The 19,075-nt window shown below is 39.9% G+C and overlaps 1 protein-coding gene across 1 annotated transcript in view; it reads left to right on the top strand.

Annotated features, from left to right (window-relative positions):
* Positions 1-19,075, top strand: part of LOC119776007 (transcription factor IIIB 90 kDa subunit-like) — a 79,812-nt gene that overhangs the window by 23,619 nt on the left and 37,118 nt on the right. The window contains exons 4-6 of the mRNA XM_038274201.1: positions 1,802-1,975; positions 7,539-7,570; positions 17,020-17,092. Of these exons, the coding sequence (XP_038130129.1) occupies positions 1,802-1,975; positions 7,539-7,570; positions 17,020-17,092 (279 nt within the window). The remainder of the gene's footprint in view (positions 1-1,801; positions 1,976-7,538; positions 7,571-17,019; positions 17,093-19,075) is intronic.

Raw genomic sequence — 19,075 nt, 5'->3', positions numbered from 1 at the left:
GCCTCCGGTGGCTTCACTCCACCCCGTACTACCAGCGGGCTATCAGCATACTGAAAGTCATCTGGTGCAACCATACAGAGAGCTTTCCATTATACATACACGTCCTTAATTGGTCATATTTATGCTTTCATATTCAATGAATGATTTGTAGGATTCATCTAGGAGTATCTAGGATACTCGATACAAGAACAAATATGAGTAAAAATAATTTGGGTCTGCTAATTAATATTTATTATTGATACTTCAACAGATGTCACTGGTGAATTCATTATGAATTTAATGTTTTTGTGTTAATTCAATAGTAGAACAGACCATTCCATCTTCCATCTTATCGTTCAATTTTGCAGATTTAAAAGTAGTGAGGATGCCTTTGTTTTTCTTTGCATCTATGTACATAAAAAAAGAGGCATCTTGTTTAGGAACACAGGATGCCTCATAGCACCCCCAGTTTAATGTTGCGGCGACTGCAATGGGCAGCAAGTGAAGAGGAAGTTGCTAGTTGTTGTTCACACGTCACAGCTGCTCGCCTATGCATTTGTCCACCTCTAGTTTTTAGTTTGCAGCACTTTGTTTCAGAGGTGGTCAGTTGACATTACTAATAAATAAGCCTGGTGTGGCATCGCTATAGTATTTCCACGGGGGGATTTACCATTAGGCAATACTAGACGGTTGCTGGGGCCCCCAAGTTCCTGGGAACCCCATAAAACTGTTTGCATTTATGGTTAATACAGCTATACCTTATTTGTGCACATTATGTTTGGGATAAAAATTATTTCGCTAAAATGCCATTACAACCACATTGGATCAGTCCATTTGCTGCAGATGTTCAGAAAGGTCCAAACAGACAGCAACAAAACATTTGAACACGATGCAAAGAGCAGTGTTGCCCACTTAGTGCTTTTGTCGCTCCATTTGGTGTCTATTGCCAAATCTGACTTTTTACTGCTACTGGAGATTTTGGCGACAACCTATAAAAGCAGCGAACTCTGCTATCTAGAGCAAGTGGATTGGTAACCCCGCCTCCTGCTCTCCTCTATCCTGTGATTCATGCAGCTGTTATTTCATACAAGTGAAAAATGGAGAACAGAAGAGAAGATCATGGCTTATCTACAGTGAAAATAAGGACTGTTATTTACTTTTTCTGTTCCCTTTTTGGAAACACATGAAGGAGCAATCAGCTAAGTGAGCTTTGTGCTTGGAAAAACTCTTTCACTCCTTTTGAGACAGCATGAAAAGTCAGCGGAGTACAAAACATAGAGAGGAAAACAATAAAAGCGACAAGAAAAGAGTAACAAAACATAGAACAAATAATGTATGTCTATTTTATTAAAATTTCTGTGTTTATATAATGGGTCTGTTTTAAGTGTTGTCTCAATTCAAAGGCCCCCCTGCCTAATTTTGCCTAGGTCCCTAAATTACCTAAATCCACCCCTGGCTGTAGTATGGGTGCACAGTATCAAAATAATCTTGCAATCAGGATACTAGTAAATAAATATTGCACTAGCTGTGATGTTTCTTTATTACACTTTATCTCCTCTGTGCTTCCATCACTCAGACTGGTAGCATTTTGAACAATCTCTCTGATGTGAGAATCTGCTATTGTGAGACTGTTCAACTAGATAAATATTACATTGGCAGTTGAAATATAAATCATCACCAACTGATTGTGAACGCTCTTATTTTGAAAAAAAAAGGGAAAGTATTTGCAACCTTATAGTGAAATTATTCAGCCCTTTCTCAGTATTGTGGATCTGATCTGAAGTACTTCCTGAGTGATGAGTCTGTTCTTTTGTTGTTTCAGCAAAACACCACATTTACACCCTCGGTCACCAGCTACAGATGAACCAGCACTGCTTGGACACGGCCTTCAACTTCTACAAGATTGCCCTCAATAAAAGCTTGACCCGTGGTCGCAAGGCCATCCATGTCATTGCTGCCTGTATCTACCTGGTCTGCCGCACAGAGGGAACCCCCCGTATCCTTTCTACTATGATCTCTGGCTCTTTTTTTGTTATCTCTTTAATTCAAGTGGGTTAGGCGAGTATATTCTGCGTAACAATTAGCATATAAGGTTGTAGTTGATGTTTAATGGCTGCAGCATTGCATTTCCTTCCATCTCAGGGTAAGGAAGTTGGGGAAGGAGAAATTACAAGCTGCATACAGTAATGTATGCAAGAATTAGGAGGATTAATATTAACTAAACATCAGACTATTGCTGTAAAAGCAAAGAAACTTTCACCTAAATGGTTCTTATAAAAAACATACCAAAAAAAAAAAAATTTTTTTAATTGATGGAAGATAATTGGTTTCATTGAGCTAATGTCCTGTATTTATCATCACCTCGATTTAAAAAGTGCTCTTTTTGCCCACAGTAATATCTGTTTGTGTTCAGTACAGCGAGCAGGGACAACTTCACGTGTTTAGTTTGTGACTAACTGATCAAATATCTCTGTAGGTCAAACAGAGATCTTGGATGCTGGTGAAGATTCTCGGTCATCCAGGTCAAAGTCATTTCCAAAAAAGTTAAAAAAAATAATCCACTGGCCTTTGTTTCCAAGTTTGAACATGTTTTGCTTCCCATCCAGGAAGCGTTTTCAATTCTAAATGTTCGAGGCTTTATACAAACTAGGATTTTTTTGGCTACTGTATAAAGCAGGCATCCCCAAAGTCGGTCCTCAAAGTTTCCCTGCTCCAACACAGCTAATTTTAATTGAAAGCTGATTAACAGGCTGCTGCTTCACTTCAATCCAATCATCATAATCAGCTGTGCCAAAGCAGGGAGACCTCTAAAACCTGCAGGACAGCAGCTCTCAAGGACCGACTTTCGGGATGCCTGGTATAAAGTCTCAAACTCGACGCCATTTCTGAAATTTTGAATTGAAAAAGAAGCAAAACGTTCCTCAAACTTGGAAAAAAAGTCCTGTGGATTGTGTTTTTTTTTTTTTTTTTTTTACTTTTTTGGAATGAGATCTTTGAGTGCATCTTTAGGAGCTGCGCAGTGTATATCTGCTCATTGGTTATCAGACTCTTACTTTAGTTTGATGTGATTTTAATGAGAATATGCAGCCTGGCTTTTTGATGACAGACAGATTGTTTTACAGTTTGATGGATCTATGATGTTGGTCATGGTTATCACTCAAGCTCCTTCAAGCTCCTGATATTTTTGGACTCTATTTTTTTTAAAGCAAATCTTTTAGTGAATTGGACCTGCTTCACTTCTGTTTATTTTTACTCCTAACATCCCTTGCCTGTGAGGATGACTGCAAAGCACAGTTTTTTTCCCCGTCTAATGAAAGGGAGGCAGACATGCTGTTTTATGCCTTTCCTGCTGCACTGTTGTCTCAGCTTCTGTTTGTGGTGGTGTGTTTGTATGGGTATGTTTCCACAAGCCTATCTGTCCATGCATGTTTGGGGGGGTAGTGCTTCAGGTAAAAATAGCTGCAATATCTTGCTTTTTTTTCAAAGCCGGGTAACGTTGCCATAGAGATTATCAGGACAAAGGGGAAGGAGGCATGGGTCTCACCTGGAATCAGATTTAATGACTACAAACAGCCAAATAAAACCCCCCAACACTTTCTGGAGCATTTATGTTCTGCAGCTCTTCCCGCTAAAACACTTGATACAGCTGAAATTTAATGAGAGCAGTCTGAGGAACAGTCTTTTCTATATAGGTGGCTGTCATTTTTGGGATGACAAGGGCTTAGTGGAGAGAATGGACATTTTGCAATCCAAACGTTCATTTCAAGGTTGATCCCACCGGGATAGTTCTGCAGCGGCAATGCACCTGTATGTTTTCAATCATTTTATAAATGCAGGAAGTCTAACAAAGCCACCAGAAAGTAGTAGATCAGTAATGGGGCGACTGTGGCGCAGGATGCAGGAGTTTGTTCTGTAACCAGCAGCAGATGCCCGGCCATTATAATTAATGGGTCGCATGCAAGAAGTCTTCGTAGGAACAAATTGGTTCTTGAATCATTAGTACGAGTGATTCAGGGGTGGGGGAGGGTGGGGGGTGGGGGGGGTGGGGGGGTGGGGGGGAATGCTGCATTCACTACTTTTCTCCTATGTCTAATATTCTTTGGGGTACAAACTAATTGTACAAGTGCTCCAGACTTTAGGTAGGAGTCTTGTTCAGTCAGTCAGCTGTTATCCAAACCTAGGTTTTCACTAAATATATTATGCAACTTTGTTTAGAAAATGATTATTTTTCACTGATTACAGTGCTATTGGTCACTACACCTGCGAGATTGAGTGAGGAGCTCAGTTACCCGGGAGGAGCTCGGAGTAGAGTCGTTGCTCCTCCACGTCCAAAGGAGCCCACTGAGGTGGCTCGGGCAACTGTTTCAGATGCCTCCTGGTTGCCTCCCTCAGGAGGTGTTCCAGGCATGTCCCATTGGGAGGAGGCCTGGTGGAAGGCCCAGGACATTCTGAAGGGGTGTCTCTGAGCTGGCCTGGTGTCGCCACAGGGTCCCCCCAGAGCAGCTGGAGGGAGTGTGTGTGGCCCGGGAAGTCTGGGCATTTTTGCTTAGACTGCTGCCTCAGTGACCCGGCACCAGATAGGTGGAAGAAAATGGATGAATTGGATGGACAAAATAAATGTTTCATATGACTTCATTTTTCAAAACCTCAGCGTAAAAATTATTTAAATTTTCTCACTGCAGTGAAAGTTATTTGGGCTCAAGCAAAGTGCTTTAAATGCTATAAAGCAGTCACACTATGGAGATGCTGTTTTTCTTTGTCACTGGGGTTTCAGCTTCACGCAGCTGAAGCTCCTCCTATTTGATGATGCGGTCCTGGGTGTAAACACTGCATCTGAAATGCGGAGTGGTGAGTTACCTGCGGGGCTCGCAGAAATGCCTTCTATTGCCTTCACTGTGAGCTGTGTGCAAGCCGAAAGAACTCTGTTTCCATTCGATAAACATGGCGTGGCGCTAGTAAGAGGGATTGGTACAGATAATGGAGCGAAACTATAAAGCACACTGACTACACCCTGGGGACATCATCAACGCTTACCCTGCGCGATGATGGCATTACCAAACATGCAGCGGCAGGGGGACGGAGGCCATTCACCTTGCCAGCTTGGAGTTAGACCCAGCTTTTTTTGCCAGTGGGAAGGGAACCAAATGCCGATTGTTAGGAGGTTGACCCATGTTTGAAAAATATGCGTTAAAATGCTATTTTAAGTGGAAAAGAGGCTTTAGTGAAGCTATTCTTTGCTGCTTATCCTTAACTCTTTGCAGCAGTTCAGTGTTTTCACAGGATTTGTAGGATTTGACCTCTGTTTTTTGTGTGTACGTATTATATGATATTTTAAAAGGTCAGTAAATGACGATTTTAATGCATTTTTTTTTTTTGATCGCATCCCAGCTGGTTTAGCTCAGAAACTGCAACACTCATACTCTTCAAACCTGGAATGCATTGCTTTATAATAATAGAATCGTCTTTGGTTGGTGAACCCTTTATTGTCTTTTTTAATGGTCATTAAATACTTATTTTGAAGGATTGCTTTTTTTCCATTTTGATTGCCGAAAGAAAAAATCCAAATCTATTATTGGACAGGTTGACGCCATGGAAAAACATCTGTAAATTCACCGCCCAATATATTGTCTTAAATTCCAGCCACTGTTTTTTTTTTTTTTTTTTTTTGTCCAATAGACAAAGACTAAAGGATCTTCTTTCTTTTTTGTTTTCCCTACAACTTGTCGATCTCCAGATGGCATCTGTCAGGATTATCTTTTCTGTTTCATCTGCACTGCTGCCACCTCTTTTGTGAGGCCCTGTTAAGAGGAGCCTCGTTAATCTAGCCTGAAACCCTGGAGACAGGTGCACCGAGACAATGTAACCGTGGCAACCAAATGTCTGAGCCAGATGAGCCCTCATGAGATGAGATGTCCAGAGGCTCATGGCAAAAAATATTACTCCAAAACACAATTAGATTCATTATATATTCATAAAATATTTAAAGCTTTAAGGCTTGTACAAAGCAATCAGATATTATTGCAGATAGAACGAAGTTTAGTAACTTTGTGAAGCTGTTCCCTATATTCATCTTCAAACAATATTTTGGGGTCATTTAATTACACTCTAAGGTCCTATATGGTCTGATCACAACCTTTCTCAATTTTTTTTGAGTTGGTCTTTAGGTTATTTCAAAGAAATTGCCATATTTTACCTGTAAATTTCCGGGTTTACAAAAAGATGTCTGTCCAATTTAATGTTTGCAACTAGAGAACCCAGGTCTTCTAGTTGCAGATATGAGTCCAAAGCACAGCCCTCCTACTAGCATGCAAAGGCAGAGGGGTTTATGCTAAATTGCTGTTTTTTTTTTTTTTTTCAAGCTGAAGTTTTAAATCTTTGATCTGCTCCAGTCACTGGAAATTTTCCTTTTGGTTCATTTAAATCCAATTAAAAAGAACACAATTATTTTCAAATAATTAGAAAAATTGCTTAAGTATAACCCTTCTAAAAAGGTGTTACTTGTCTTTTTGTCTTTGGCAATGTTGACATTTAACATTTTAACTGAGGTGTAGACAGTCTGATGTGTATTTAAAGTAACATTTTTAGCTCAGATTATTAAACCTGTTGCTGTCTCCCACTTCATTAGTTGTCATCTCAAAGTAACAGTTGCTGTCACTGTGCAGAGTAGCTGCTAAAAAAAAGCCACTTCGTCTCAAATTTGAGCAGAAATGATCGAGTTGTGCTTCATATCACCACTTGCTGATGGGAGAATGTGTTCGTTTGTTTACTGGGCAGGTGCAGCACAGTCAAAGTAGTGGGTTCTTGTAGGGAGACAAGGGAAAAGGCGGCTGCATTTCTTTTTGAACTAATTTTAAAGTAAAGGGACTGGCTCATGCTCAGAGGATGCAGTTAAATTACATGCATGAAAAAAAAAATAAAAAAATACCACTTTTTGCATAATTTTTAATGTAGTGTTATAATATGGGTAAAAGCTCAAATTGGGTTTTACAAGACAGAGACCCTAGGGAAAAGAAATACACTTGGTTGAACCCTTATTTTGTCAAACTTGTTCTTGTTACACATATTTGGAAAGTTCTCGTTGAGTGTAAAAGGATAAGGCACTAATTTATCATTAATTTAGCATGGAAGATGTGCAGGAAGTATTCCATACATAAAGCTCTTAATCTAGGGAAGCTTAATACTCCTTGTTCCACAAGTTTGAAACGCCTCTATTTGGGACCTGGGAATATTTTTTTCCTATCATATATGGGCTTTTCCTTGAGGATGATAGACCTTATTAGGGAAGGTATAAGACCCTGCTCCAATACCACCTTTTATATTTTCTAACCTTTTTATTTTTTTTTTATTGTGGTTACATCTTTGTTATATAACAATTATCGTTTATATCCTGAACATGAAGAATTTTAGCATGTTGGGAGCACAGCATATATACAACAAATGAAAGTTATGCATCTGAAAATTACCTAAAATATTTGTAAAAGAAATATGAATGTTTAAAATGGCACATCAGTTCTTCTCTTCTATGTTTCACTTTGTTTTCCTTGACTTTTTTTTCTGAGACATGCTGCTGGATCTCAGTGACATTGTTCAGGTATGTTATAAACACAAATTATTTACCTTCCTATCAGTTTTTGATATTTCTGTCATTTGGTTAAAATCACAAGATTTATATTGGAAAAAGATTGTTCAATTAAATAAACAATAACTATACTTATATTTCTGAATTCATCCATGAAATTAAAAAGATCCTGGCTACCTTTAAACGACTTTTCTTATTGGAAGAACTAAATTCCCTGATAGATCTGTTGTCTCACCAGACTCGCCACTCAATATTGCGACAGCTGGCAATCAGTCTGAAACTTCTTTTAAACAAATTTAAAATTTATTTAATTGGAATTGCTATGCTTCAGCACACCTCATTAAAAGGATTGTATTTACTCCTCAGCAGCAATTAAGTGCCGCAGAAGTCTGTGAATCACAAATTGATATAAGTCAGGTGTGTAAAGCAGGGGAACACCTTAAATGTGCAGTACAGTGGGTCCGAGGATCGTGGTAAAAAAATAAACTCCAACAACCCTGCTTTAATAAACTTGCAATGTACAGACATCATATCAAGCATCCAGCCAGACACAAACACAATGGAGGTGCTACACAATCTTAAGGGAAGCCTATCACACTGTCCCCCAGGCAGCTTAATGATGAAATGACCATGTCTGACTCTTGCCCTCACAGCTTTGTTCTTCAATCATTATCTTGATAACAGTTAGACTGATGATGCATTGCCTGGGTGGCTGGGATTTTGGGCAACTTTCTGTCCGTCTTTTGAAAAATTCAGCATTTTCATCAGGGCTTTAATTTACAATAAGTAATGCCTGGGATCCATACTAAAAATGTATAACACAAAATATCCAAAAATATCCAAACTTTGTTGGTTTGGTACACCTACAAAGTTCAGCTTTATAAAACCAATAAGCATGTAAAAATATAGCCATACAATATCATCTGTGGTATGACTTACCCTATTGGTCATTGGGGAGAGGAATATGATGTTAAAAAACATTTAAATAGTTCAGACTTTTATTAAGAATTTAAGCTGGCTTATGAACCTTTTTAATTAGTGGAACAAGTCCTTGGCTCACCAAGGCAACAGATCAGATGCTGTGGGATGATGGTGTTGAAAGCTGAACTGAAGTCAAGGAACATCATCTGCACGTGGGCATTCTTCTTCTCCAGGTGTGATAGGCTCAGGTGAAGAACGGAGGAGATGGCGTCCTCAGAGCAGCACCATCGGTAGATAAACTGGCACAGGACGAAATCTGGGGATAGTCTGGAGATGTGTTCTTTTACCTTCCTTTTGAAGCACTTCGTCATGATTGGAGTCAGTGCAACAGATCAGTTGTCATTAAATAAGGTGATTTGAGGCTTCTTTGGGACCGGAATGATGGAGGCAGACTTAAAGCATGTTGGCACTATGTCTTGGTTTGGCTATGTGTTAAAGGTGTCTGTGAGGACGCCAACCAGCTGACCGCACACTCCTTGAACATCCGCCCAGGTATTTTATCGGGGCCTTGGTCATTCCACGTGTCCGCTGTGTCAAGTGCCTCCACTCCCTGATGGGGAACAGCTTTTACTGTCTAAATGCTGTTTAGTGCCTCAAACCTTCCTAAGAAGCTGTTTAGTCCATTTAGGAAGTCCGCATCAGGTACACCCACCGGATGGAGGGTGTGTTGTAGTCTGTGATCGCCCGTATGCTTTGCCACTTTCGTGCAGCCTCGCTGCAAAGTCGCACGCCTCTGAATTGGCCCTTACAGTGTGTGCCAGCCTAATTTTGGAGTATGAACAAGATTGTCTTTACCCACATCAAATGGTGCAGAAGTTTCCAGTGGAACAGTGTGTTTAAATGCAGTGTTGTTACTGTTCATTAATTGACTGAAAACAGCAAACAGGGGTGAGGTTATTGGACTTCCATCACATACAACATAAAGTCTGAAATAACTGCCCGTTGGGGAGTGCTGGCCTAGTGGGTTAGAGCAGTGCGCCTGTGCTCTGAGAAGGTTGCAAGTATCTGGTTCGATCCCCACATCCTCCACTCATGGTTTCTGAGCAAGACCTTTAACCCCACACTACTTCCCAGGCACTGTACAATGGCAGCCCACTGCTCCCCAAGGGAGCCAGTTGTAGCCATTAAAAATTTCCCCACTTTCCTTGATTCGCCCTTGGCTGGTCCCCAAAATTCCTTTTTAAACATCAATATTTGTACTAAAATATTCTTTCTGTCAAGAATTGTGGACATTAAGATCCAAAGAGAAGCATCATCTCCTGGTCAGAGCCTGTAATTCAGTCAATGTGGGGTGTCTGAGTAAAAAGGTTTGCAAAACCAGCAAGAAAACCCAACATGCGAGTATTTTTCAGCCTTGACGCACAATCATGCTTACTTAGACTAGACACACTTTGTCATTTTGTCTACACAGGATGTTTTTAGTAAAAGCTTGCAAGGAGGTGAGTAGTGTCCAGTCCAATTCAGTTCTCAGAGGAAAAGAGCTGCTGTTGGCCCTTATTCTACAGGTTGAAGGTGCTCTCAGTCCAGGAGAGGTTGGAGGACCTCTGAATGCCAAGGAACCTGATACTGTTCACACACTCCAACTTCTCTCTATGTATCTACTGAGGAGCTTGTTTAGTTCCCCTGTAGTCCTCTGTGACTACAAATATGAGTTAAGGCAGGTAATAATTGTCCCTTCCTCACCACGTGGGCCCGTTGGCAACAAGAACACTGTTCCAGTAGCAAATGAGTGCAGATAAGGCAAGGTGGTGGAGCTTTAGTGCCAGCGTATATGGAAGAACTAAAGGCCAGATACCCTCTTTCAGTTTTTCTTCATCTTTATCACTTAGCCAGGTGATTTGCACCTAGGTTGTGTTGTGGAAATGTAAATAGAACTATTCTCTGCACAGGATTCTTACTTTCTAATCCTGGATGATCCACCTCTCAGAACTGCACTACTGCAAAAGTGAATATATAGAATAACAGACGTTGTGTATTCCTCCAGAGCTGCACCCTTTGAACACTCCCCAGTCTGTGTGTTCAGTGTTCCTGTCCTCTTTAGTCCAAACCCGAATGGTTTTGATCATGGTTTTGGTTCGACAGATCCCAGCTTTTTTTTTTTTTTGCAGGGATGATGTCCAAAGAGTTTGTGCTCACAAACTTGGCAAATAGAACTGAAGCTAATTGTAATTTAGCTGTATTGGACACTTTTCAAAAGAAACTGGTTTCTTTTATGCCTGGTTTATACCCAACAGATTGAACTCTGTGCGAGTATACTGTTTCTTCTTGCCATGACGCCGTTGCTGTGTCCTCAGCCTTAGAACTATTGGTCTGTAACTGTGTGGACTTCCTGCTCCATTCTTTATGAATTAGACAGTTTTCACAAATATAAATCATTACTTTGAGAACGAAATGAAGACTTGGAGGGGAAAAAAATGGTGAGAGAGAATAGACAATGTGACTTATAAAGTTAGATTACACGCTTTATTTAGTATCTGAAGTTTTACAGACTTTTGATTTTTACACAGCTGTCAATATGGTTCCCTGTTCGTGGTTTGACTGAGTCTAAAACTTTGTAAGAAGCATGATTAAGTTGAGGTATAATGTTTCAGATTGGTAACATCCATTTTTGGTGTGTGTGTGAAGAGTTTCTTCTCTCCACTGGTTTTGTGGTGCACTGTCACCTGTTTTTTTGCAAAATATTGGACCATCTTATGGCTTAACTATAAATATCTGCAGTTCTTGCTCAGGCACCACCAAAGCACGACTATAACTGGCATATCCGGGCATGCCACAGCATCGCGGAACAGGACTGGGCTTTGGTTAGGCCTTCATTACCATTTATTTGTGAACCTGCTGTTGTGCTTCAGCTTGTTGTCATCCTGCATATCCCTGGTGATCCTAAGCTTTTTAGGTAAGCACTTCCTGAAAGAATTTTGCTGAAGAGAAGAAATATATTCTTCTGTCTCCTCATGATGATTGAACTGGCAGGTTCTGTTAAAATGTTTTCATTGTAATTAATTTGGCAGAGAGCCAAATAAACTTCATAAGAGTCTTGGTTTATGCAAAATGGCCCTTGCTATAGACGGGGACATGATTTTCATTTGGAGATCTTTTTGCCAACTTTGACAGACGCATTTATTTAGAAGAACTGGTCGTGACTGTTAATACTGAGCTAGGCTCAGTAATTGGCTATAGTTAATTGTGTACAGTCTAAGATCAGGAGATGAAGTTAGCTTTAAAAATCATTTTTTAATCTGAAAATATTTTTGGTGACACTGAATGCTGTGTGGGACATTTTCTTACTGAGGTTAAAATGTCAAACTTTTTTCTTTCAGTCTAAACTATTTTTAAACTGATAATGCTGCACATATACTCTATAACAATCCATTCTATTAATGAATTGCATTTTAAAACCTGTTGCCCCCTTTTACTTTGAAGGCCAACCATGGCTCAGAAACTAAATCAAAGCTGCTCCTGATCCCTAAATATAGCTTATATAAAAGCAGATTTTTCTCACCCCTTGGCCTCACATCTGTTCTGTATAATTAAACCAGAGTCCTCTGCGTGATAAATATAGAATCCCCCATTAGTCTACATGTTTTATGGCAGCTGAATTGCAGTGAGTGGGTGGTGTGGTGTGGTCATAATGAAACATTGCTTTGAGTCACAGCTGGTCAGGGGCTTTTATTTTATGCTCCCAGCTGTCCTGCAGTAGCTGGCTACCCCTCCCCCAGACTGCACACCCTGGTATTTGGAGACTGGTGGTAGATTTTTTATTTTTTTTTTTGTGGCCAGGCTTGGATGTTTGGGCAGCTGTGGGCCAGTGGATCCACACCCAAGCCACTTGATAATTCTTTCTTTATGTAAATGACTGGCCTGCATCAGAAATGCCTTTCAGATATCAGCTGATATCAACCTCCACTGAGTCTTTTTTTTGAGGTGTGTTCTTCATTTGAGAAAATGTCCCCACATGTGTGGACATTTGCTTAAAGGTATAGTGGAGCAGAGGATGTTCTTTTTCCGGGTGGATCATCAAAATAATGTTCCTTCTAATTGTCTGTGCTGTGTCACGGCATATATGACCCATAGGATGCAACTCTTGCGATTCGTGAGATGTGAGCTAAAAGCCTGCTCAACAACCAAACTGGGCACATGTCATAAAATAGTAGCATATGTTCTTTGAAGTTGTGTTCATACTGAATGCGATTTTCGCAGTATGAGCGAAGGATTCCCATGTTATCTCTATGTAGAGGGTGGATCTGGAGTGAATTTAAGCTGGGCGAGGCAATGATGGCGATTTAAGCAAGGCAAACTGCACAATTTTGGCTTACTTGGCCAATGATCTGTCTATTAGAGCGCTGATTCCTCTGAGGGATCTCCTGATCTCCCGCTGTAGTTACCTAGTGCAAGACGTTAGGCAGTCTGTCCTCTGTTATGTTCTTTTCTCTGCTAGTGTTCTTGCACTGATTCCATGCTGCTCCTCTCTGAGCACCAGAATGCCGCCTCACCTAACCCTCTGTTGTTCAGGTGATTCGTCCCCCAATGCAGGAAAGCGGGATGCTGAGCCAGGTCAGGGATAGTTGGAAGTACTGCTGAAAGCGACTCTCATCCAGACTCAGCCTAAGGAGGAGGTGGTGGTATTTTCTGGAGTTGAAGCGTGTGCCACAATGCCATTTTTTGTTTTATCCTCCACTCTTGCCCATCAAAGTCTATCTCTCACCTAGGGTTGAGTTGCATGCACATTGTCCAAAAGGGAGATTTTACTAGATACCAGGAATAGGGCAGAGTATGCTGAGTTTAGAATCTGCTTGTTAATGTTTAGATGATCACATATGCTGCTGCAGAATAATGGCTAAAAGTCACTGCAGGACCTCTTTTTTAACAAAACCTGAGGTCAGAGATGAGCTGAGTGGTCACACTTCTATTGTATAAACCACCAACCAGCTGCTACCTCTGCTGTGCTGCCTCCCCTGAATGGCCCAATCCCCCAGTAAAAGAAAAGGAGCTAATGCCAGAACAACCTTCCCCCAGCACTCGGACAGCTCTCAGTCTTTTTGAAGATGCCCACTAATGTGGACACGGTTCACAAGGTTGGGTCACATACGATTAGCTTCTTCACTTGTGCTGCTAAGAAGAACCACAACAAGTGTCTCCAGGGAGAGAATTAAAATGGCAATATGTACCTATGCTAGCTGCAGAAGGCTGTGTGGGCATGATCGCTCACTTTCAGTCGCATCAAACGTATTTCACTTTTTAAATCCGTGGTTTTGCTGTTTGTTGTGTGCTTTAAATTTGCGGTTTTACCTGTTCTATTTAAACAGCTTTCATCGATTTAAAAAAAAAACAAAACAAAAAAACACCCAGACCCAGTCATCTTTGTATTTTAGAAGTCCACTGGTACGATTTGCTTTATGAAAGCACAAGAACAAACTGCACATAACTTGTCCTACCAGGGTTTACTGACGATAACATAAATCATCAGTTTTTTAAAGGGCAAATGTGAATATTTCTATAAATTAACTAGTCTGTTTGTTCACTTGAGGAAAGGCCAAAAAAAGTTAGACAAGAAAAATGAACCTTATATTTTTTTGGATTTCTACTCTATAGTTAGTTATTTCAACTTCTCTCTTGTTCTGCTTTCTCTTCCATATTTTTAGTTTAAGTGTAGATTCCTAACTGGGGAGGGGGGGTCCATCCCAGCTAAGTCCTCTCGGGTGCCTGGCCCTCCTTCAGCTCTGGGCAGGGTGTATTTCCAGGAATGGAAGAGCTTTTACTTAAGGTCATGACCTGACTCTCTAGCGTTTGCTGCCTTCTGCTTTAGCCAACACCCCCAACCCAAGTCTTAATTTTGGGTTCAATACTGGAAGTAACACTTGTGCGGTTCCATGCCTTTGCTATTCAACAGCATCTATCAGAATGCCCCTTAAGATAAAAAGTGGGTGGGTTGGGGGTTGAATTTTCTGCAGAGCCTTCTGGTCGGGCAGCAGCCTAAAACACAATGGAACATCTGTGATGGGAGGTTCCAATGTAGACCATTTTAACCCGTCTCCACTCACAATCTCCTATGTTATGATGCTTGTCAGATTTTGCTGTGGAAAGTTTCAAATACTATTTATAGTGGAAAAAGTTTCAAATTTTCCTTAATGTTATGAATACATTTGCTTGGTTGGAAGAGATTGCTTTAAAACAGTGTGGGCTTCTGTTTAATTGTCGGTTTCAAAATGTTTTGAGTTCAAATAGTTTTTAAAAAAAGTTTAAAATATTTGTTAAGTATAGCTGATGGAGCCCACCATTACCCCTTTTTCTCATCTCTAGGGGAGGCAGAGCTTTCTCCTGCTCTGTTTCTAAGCTCTACACTGCAAAAAAAGAAATCTCAATTAGTAATTTTTTCTTAAAATAAGTCAGTTTTTTTTCTTGAATTGGAGAGAAAAGTGAGACACTTTGCCAATGGATCAAGACAATTGGCATTTAAAATAAAAGAAAACAACTGCATCATCTTAGTTCAAGTGCATATTATATAATTATCTTATTTCAAGAGTAAAATACTCATTCCATTGGCAAATAATCTTATTTACCTGCTCAAATTGAGGCTAAATGCAATGAAGATTTTTTTTTAAACCTAATTTTAGATCGTTTTTGCAATGTAGAACTCTAGACTGCTAGATATCCCGAACACTGACACCTATGCCTGTTTAAATCCAGACTTGAAACCCTCCTGTTAAAAAACATTTTCTCCTTCTGATGGCACTGTGTCATTTATAATTCAGTTCAATTTGTTTATACAGCACTAATTCAGAACACATGCTTTCTCAAGGCCATACACAGAGATGTTTCAATCACATCATGCAGTGGGATTAGTCAAAAGTTTTCTAAGGAAACAGCTGATAACATACAACCATTGCCTTTACAGCACTCTCTCCTCCTGGATGTGCATGTGGCAACAGTGGACATTTGCTATCATTGTGTCTTTGACTCTACAGCAATCTCTCACACCGAGCATGCATGCATTAACAAGGCACTTTGACCAAAACCAAAGTTCCAATGTTCTGGCATTTGAGCGTCAGACCGTTCTATGCTGGAGTTCAGAAAACAATCAAAAAAGCTGAGTTTTTTGGGGGGGAGACAGACACTACATGCAAGCTGTTATTGTTTCTGCAGAGCTGTCTGCATATAAAAAATAAATCAATGTAAAGGGGTTAAACTACAAAGGTTTAAAAAAAAAAGCTGAAAGAATGTATTATGTACAAGGAAAAGAGGGAGAGCTCTGGTCATTATTACTGCACTAAAACATTTTTCATGAACCATGGCGAAACAGTTTATAAATACCCAAATTAACTAAAAATGTTAAACCTGCTGATGAAAAATATTCAGCTGTATATTCTGGAACTTGTAGTTTTTATAAAAAAACTAGAAATTCTTCATTTTCATCTCCAGCCACTACCAAAGGCAGTGAAAAATCCCAAACAAGCTGGCAGCTGCAGAGAGCTTCCAGCGGGGATTTCCAGCTCTGCTGACCGGCGGTACGCTGGAGGTCTGGCACTCTTAGATAGAACTACATATTTTATTGGGATCATAATCCTGATGAACAGATGATGTTTGGAGGTTGTCTTTCTCACTAAAAACGTGTCAAAAGTATTTTGCCAACTCATGAAATAAATAAAGCCAAGCTGCTTTCTAGCTTGCAGCTACAGAACACAGCCGATAAACAACCAGAAAGCAGAGCGTTGAAGAGTCAAAGCAACTTGACCACAGTTTGAACCAGGGTCCAAAATGTCGGTGTTAAAACGCTTTTGAGGCTGAAAACGCATTTGGTGTGAACGCACCATGAGGGGTGAAAGAGTACATATAGTACAGTTACAGAAAAGCTGAGCCTATATATGCCTCACGTCAGGATGGGGTTATGGCTAAACATTACTGGGCCAGATGTAGCTGCTATGAGAAAAATAAGAACATAAAGTCAGGAGTTGAACTATTACATAATTCAGAACTAAAGAGCAGTGATGGAATGAGGCGAAATGATGAAAAATTGTCTCTATGTCCTCCAGCAGTGTAAGCCTATAGCAGCATAATAATAGAGATATCTCAGCATAACATGAACCACTCTAACTATAAGCTTTATTAAAAAAATGAAAGTTTTAAACAATGCCTTAAAAGAGTACAGGGTGTCTGCCTCACGGACTGAAACTGGCAGTTGGTTCCATAGGAGAGGAGCCTGATGGCGAAAAGATCTGCCTCCCATTCTATTTTGAGATTCTAGGGATCATTATCCTGCAGATTGAGAGAGAAGTTGGAGGTTATTTAGGGCTAGAATACAAGATTTGAATTTTATTGGATTTTATTTTAATTTTGTAAAGTGACCTTGAGTGTTTTGAAAGCCAATTATAATAATTATTAGACTTGGTTTTGTACAACCTTCTGTGACAGGTAGACGGATCTGGCAGAAGGAAGTTCACATTCCTCTAACAGGTATCAAAACTTTTTAATGTCTCTGTTTACAGGTGAATGTCTGGGTGCTGGGAAAAACCTTTCTCCTGCTGTCCAGAGAGCTTTGCATCAATGCTCCAGCTATAGGTATTGATTTTTACCTTATTTTCTACTTTCTCCTTCTCTGAAACAGTGTTGTTCAGTGCTACTAAAATGTTATCTGGAGGGAAAGATATTTGTTTTTTCTCTCTGTTTTCCTTATAGAAATGTTAAGTGTGCAAAAAAATGACATACAGCTGTTTTTTGACGAAAATATACAAATCTACCAGAGTTTCTCGTCCAGATGTTGGGTGGGCTTGTTTCTAGCCCAATATATATAGGGAGAGGATTATACAACTCAGTTGACAGCATATGAGATTTTTTATTATTCTTTTTTGGTTTAGTTATTTTTTCTGTCATGCAGATCATTTTATTTTTATTTATTTGTTTTTACGTACATGAAGAACTACTGAAATTACTTTAAAGGTATGGAGGACTATCTTTTATTTCCAGGTGGATCATCTAAATAAGTGGTCCTCCTAAGTGTCAATCATTCTAGGGATATGTTTACATAAGGCCGTCCTACCTGCTCGTCCCGTTAGCTGTCTTTTTCTGAGTATGCACACAGGTGCATATATATGGTGAGCTAGGGTTTCAGTCAATCATTGAAGACCTTTCTCCCTGTAGTTCTTGGAAAATGCCCGAGCGTCGTAAGAAAAAGTGTCTATGGATCTAAGAGTATGAGGAAAAAAAGAAAGGTCTCAGAAGAGGCAGATATATCCCGGAATGCTTTGTGCGGAGAGCTCTCCTCCCAAAGCATTATTAGATTTCCTGTCACAGTGGACCGATGTGACCCGACAGTGGCATCTAATAACAAAGATGGCGCAGACACCACGCAGTGAAGGAGGAGGTGTTACATGACCGACGGGGAGCAAAAAGCAGTGATCATCTGTCTGAATAGTCGGTTAACTGAGTTCGCTATAGGGTCCACTATATAGTCCCCACTAGTGGTTAAGGGGTTAAGGCGGACGTTCAGGCAACTTTTGAACAGCGTGCATGTGGAGAAATGAGCTTGTGCATGCTCTGACACGCATTCCCTCTTGGGAGCGGGTTTTCACTACCCGATCAGTCCTGCGCATGCGCGAACAGATACACATCCAGGTGTCCATAAATAATGTAATCATGATTCTATCCTTAACTAACTAAAGAATGCTAATACACATCTGAGACAAATTTGATGCTTTTTACATTTTCTTCGTTAAACTGCTTCTCTGACATCATCAGACATGCTCAGAGCAGTCTGGCAAAATATGATTAAACCATGTTTATCTGCATTTCAGCTGTTTCTTTCTTTAGATTCCGCACTATATAGCATAACATTAAAACGAAAACTCAAAAAGACTAGATTTAAAGGCTGATAAAACAGGATTTTAAGGCATTTATTTTCACAGCAAATATATTATTAACCTTTAACACATTATATTTTAGTACGCTCACTATTTTTGGGGAGGGAAAACGTAATTTAGGTCTTTTTATCAAAAAATCGAGGACGACCCGGATGTATATCTGAATGCGCATGTGTAAAATACCTGATGGCGCATGTTCAGAACTGATCGTGCTTCTGGGATGGATTGGGTAGGGACACGGGTACAGGGTTGTGCATGTGCATATTTTTCTAAGTGGAGAGGGCTTTTAAGTGGAGGGGGGGGAGGAAGAACTACCTTAGGTTAGTATATACTCTGTGTTAACAACCTACTGAGCTTACTGGCACAATCTGAAACTATTCAATGGGACTGATAACTGCAAAAAACGACCTCTTAATGCGATAACATCCGAAGCAGCAGCCAACCCCTGATAACTACTAAGTGTTTTTACTATGTAATAAAAGAAAGAATCATACTAAGAACCAATAACATGATGTATAAAGTGGGGGAAATAAGCATTTGACCCCTTGCTGATTTTGCAGGTTTGCCTACTTACAAAGAATGCAACAATCTACAATTTTAATATGTACATTCTAAGAGACTTATATTTTATTATTTATGCTTTTATTCTTGTAGGTTTGTTCTATTTTAATTTGAAGTCTGTGTC

The sequence above is a fragment of the Cyprinodon tularosa genome, unplaced genomic scaffold (genome assembly GCF_016077235.1).
Source record: "Cyprinodon tularosa strain WSP-4 unplaced genomic scaffold, ASM1607723v1 ctg120, whole genome shotgun sequence".
Lineage (NCBI taxonomy): Eukaryota > Metazoa > Chordata > Actinopteri > Cyprinodontiformes > Cyprinodontidae > Cyprinodon > Cyprinodon tularosa.
Note: the sequence above shows the minus strand (reverse complement) of the source record. Positions and strands in the feature narration are given on the sequence as shown.